We start from the raw sequence: 4,002 nt of genomic DNA on the forward strand, positions 1-4,002 counted from the left end.
GTGGGCGTGAGGCAGAGAGGCACGGTGACGTTCCCATGCCAAGGAAGCACGTCGCGAGCTCGGACGCCGTCGGTGAGCGAGAGGCGAAGCGGACACGGTCGCCATGTTCTTCAGAGGCGTTGCCGGTCTTGTCCCCACCTGCTCTGGGTGCGGCATGGTAGGCCAGGCGGTCAGAGGAGCAGGCTCACACCCGCGCATCATTAGGGCCACCGCCAGTGCGCGACCCACAACAGGGGGCTGCCCCGCCAGCTGCTCTGGTCGGCGCGCCTCGAGCCAGAGGTCTCGACAATTCATGGGCTGATCAGGAGCTAGCTGGATGGACTCCCCCCCAGTTGAAGTGGGGTGCGGGTCACAACCCGTGAGTGGTCCCCATCCAGTGGGCCCATTGCCGGTGGGTCAGGGCTTTAGAGCCCTACCGCTTGCGTCCCGGTATGTATTTTTCGACAAAAGATGCTTGGCAGTCCTCCGAGCGGTATCCCACGAAGGTAGATTGATCGGTGGAGGTGCGCGTGATAGGAACTGGATGGTGACACAAGGCGCAGAGACAGCGATTTACACAGGTTCGGGCCATCTAATTGACGTAATACCCTACGTCCTATGTCTTTGGTGTATTGTATTGAGATGTAGTAGATCAATCTGTACACTAGGGGACCCCTGCCTCTCCTTATATACTCTAGAGGGGTAGGGTTACAAGGAAAGTATCCTATTTGGTACTATACAATAGCTTGCAGTGCACGCCGAGCAGCGCCGTGCATACCTTAATCTTGTGGGCTGAGCCACCTCTGATGGTGCGGCCCATGTCTTGTCTTATGGATACCAAGGGCCATACCCCCATAGCTAGTCCCCAAACCTAACAGTAGGTGACGTAGTCACATGGTGCTAGGGTCAGAAAGTAGAACACCAGCCGAGTAGGCGACCAGTCCCTGGGCGTAGCCTTGAGATGAGAACAAGCACATTCACCGCAAGGTGAAGTATGCCCACTTAGTCCCCGAGCCTGCTGGAAGATGAAGAATGAATCTTGTAGCAGGGTCAAAGAAAAAGAAGTCTAAAAGCTTTGCCGACGTCGTCCGACATGCGCGTATCAAGACCCCAGACATGCTACCCAAGATCAGCACCCTGATCCGAATAGCATGGAGCAACTTGATAGCACACCGATAAGACATAGCAAGATTTGACCACCAAGGGCGATGTCCGAGCACCGAGGAGTCCTCGGCGTAGCTAGTGACATCTGAGTACCGAGGAGTTCCTGGCGTAGCTAGCGATGTCCGAGCACCGTGGAGTCCCCGGTGTAGCTGATGATGTTTGAGCATCGAGGAGTTCCCGGTGTAGCTGGCGATGTTCGAGCACCGAGGAGTCCCTGGCGTAGCTTGCGATGTCCGAGCACTGAGGAGTCCCCATCATAGCTGGCGATGTCCGATCACCGAGGAGCTCCTGGTGTAGCTGGTGATGTCCGAGCACGAAGGAGTCCCCGGCGTAGCTGGCGATGTCCGAGCACTGAGGAGTTCCCGACGTAGCTGGTGATGTCTGAGCACCGAGGAGTTCCCGATGTAGCTGGCAATGTCCGAGCACTGAGGAGTCCCCGGCGTAGTTAGTGATGTCTGAGCACTGAGGAGTCCCCGACGTAGCTGGTGATGTCCGAGCACCGAGGAGTTCCCGGCGTAAATGGAGAGGTCTGAGCACCGAGGAGTTCCCGACGTAGCGGGCGATGTCCGTGCGGTGAAGTGTGCCCACTTAGTCCTTGAGCATGAAGAATCTAGGCGCTGAGGAGTAACCGACGTAGCTGGTGATGAAGCACGAGCAACGAACATTCTGGTCAATTGGTCGGCGAAGAAGTGAGCGTTGAGTAGAAGCGACCGAAGAACAGTCCGATCAACTGGTCGGCGACGAAGTCCATGAACCTAGCGGTCTGACTAGCTGATCGGTGGAGAAGTCCGAGCACCAGGTGGTCCGATCACCTAGATGATGGTCCTGCAATACAAATATGTAGAACTACCCATTCTAAATATATGAACTCCAGAGAAAAATCAGCAATGGCGATGTCAGCTCACCTGGTGTAGGATCATCGTCCAGGTGATCAGACCACCTGGTGCTCAGACTTCTCCACCGATCAACTAGTCAGACCACTTGGTTCATGGACTCTGTCACCGATCAGTTGATCGGACTGTTCGCCGGTCACTTCTACTCAATGCTCACTTCACCACCGACCAGTTGACCAGACTATTCGTCGCTCGTGCTTCATCGCCAGCTACGCCGATTACTCCTCGACACTCGGATTCTTCATGCTCGAGGACTAAGTGGGCACACTTCACTACATGGACATCACCAGCTATGCCAGGAACTCCTCAATGCTCAGACCTCACCAGCTACATCAGGAACTCCTTGGTGCTCGGACATCGCCAGCTACGCCGGGGACTCCTTGGTGCTCAAACATCACCAGCTACACCAGGGACTCCTCGGTGCTCGAACATCGCCAGCTATGCCGAGGACTCCTCAATGCTTGGACATCACCAGCTACACTAGAGACTCCTTAGTGCTCGGACATCACCAGCTACGCCAGGGACTCCTCGGTGCTCGGACATCGCTAGCTACGCGTGGGAACTCCTCAGTGCTTAGACATCGCCAGCTACATCGGGGACTCCTCGGTGCTCGGACATCGCCAGCTACGCCTGGAACTCCTCGGTGCTCAGACATTGCCAGCTATGCTGGGGACTCCTCGGCGCTCGAACATCGCCCTTGGTGGTCGGATCTTGCTATGTCTCATCAGTGTGCTATCAAGTTGCTCCATACTATTCAGATCAGGGTGTTGATCTTGGGCAGCACGTCTAGGGTCTTGATATGCGCATGTCAGACGACATCGGCAAATCTTTTAGACTTCTTTTTCTTTGACCCTGCTACAACATTCATGCTTCATCTTCTAGCAGGCTCAGGGACTAAGTGGGCACACTTCACCTTGTGGTGAATGTGCTTGTTCTCATCTCGAGGCTACACCCGGGGGACTGGCTGTCTGCACGGCTGGTCTTCTACTTTCTAACCCTAGTACCACATGACTATGTCACCTACTATTAGGCTTGGGGACTAGCTGTGGCGGTATGGCCCCCAGTATCCCAAGATAAGACATGGGTCGCACCATCAGAGGTGGCTCAGCCCACAAGATCAAGACATGCACGGCGCTGCTCGGCGTGCACCGCAAGCTATTGTATAGTACCAAATAGGATACTTTCTTTGTAACCCTACCCCTCCAGAGTATATAAGGAGAGGTAGGGGTCCCCTAGTGGACAGATCGATCTACTACATCTCAATACAATACACCAAAGACACAGGACATAGGGTATTACGTCGATCAAACGGCCCGAACCTATCTAAATTGTTGTCTCTGCGCCTTGTGTCACCATCCAGTTCCTATCACGTGTACCTCCACCGATCAATCTACCTTAGTGGGATACCCCTTGGAGGACTGCCGAGCATCTTTTGTCAATAGTATTCTTTATTTCTTTTTGATCTCATAGTTGAGTTTCTTGGAGTGTGACTGACCTATTCCTTTTGACAGGGGCCAGATGCTGATGGGGTTGAGCATCACCTTGGCTCCCATGAGGGTGGAGTGGACACCCAGCCTGCATCGTGCTGCGATGAGAGGCGAGGAGACCACATCGGTGGCAGCACGTCCTTCTTCTCCGAGGGTGGTGCCCACCTACCTGGTCATAAGTACGGTAGCAGTGGAGGTGATGGTGGTGATCCCGGTGATAGTGGAGGCTGGGTCCGAGGTGACCCTTGTGGCCCCTCCCCCACTAGATGTGGTGGAAGAGGAGATGGAGACCAGGCTCCCTGCCTCATCGGGCAGAGGGCCGCACTGCTCACCCTCCTGGATGAAGCTGGAGGTGTCGGGGGAGGTGCGGCCAGGCCAGAGGTGGAACGCCTACCAGTGGGCCATGAAATCGAGGTGGTGGAGATCCCCTCCGACGATGAAGCAGGTGACGAGGTGGAGCCACCAGCGCCATCGCAGGA

General features: G+C 55.3%; 1 protein-coding gene across 1 annotated transcript in view; it reads right to left on the reverse strand.

Annotated features, from left to right (window-relative positions):
• Positions 1 to 869: 869 nt before the first annotated feature.
• The window catches only part of LOC136526461 (receptor kinase-like protein Xa21), a 13,624-nt gene continuing 10,491 nt past the window's right edge, over positions 870 to 4,002 (reverse strand). Inside the window, exon 2 of the mRNA XM_066519122.1 lies at positions 870 to 934. Within this exon, the coding sequence (XP_066375219.1) occupies positions 870 to 934 (65 nt within the window). The remainder of the gene's footprint in view (positions 935 to 4,002) is intronic.

Source organism: Miscanthus floridulus, chromosome 19 (genome assembly GCF_019320115.1).
Source record: "Miscanthus floridulus cultivar M001 chromosome 19, ASM1932011v1, whole genome shotgun sequence".
NCBI lineage: Eukaryota > Viridiplantae > Streptophyta > Magnoliopsida > Poales > Poaceae > Miscanthus > Miscanthus floridulus.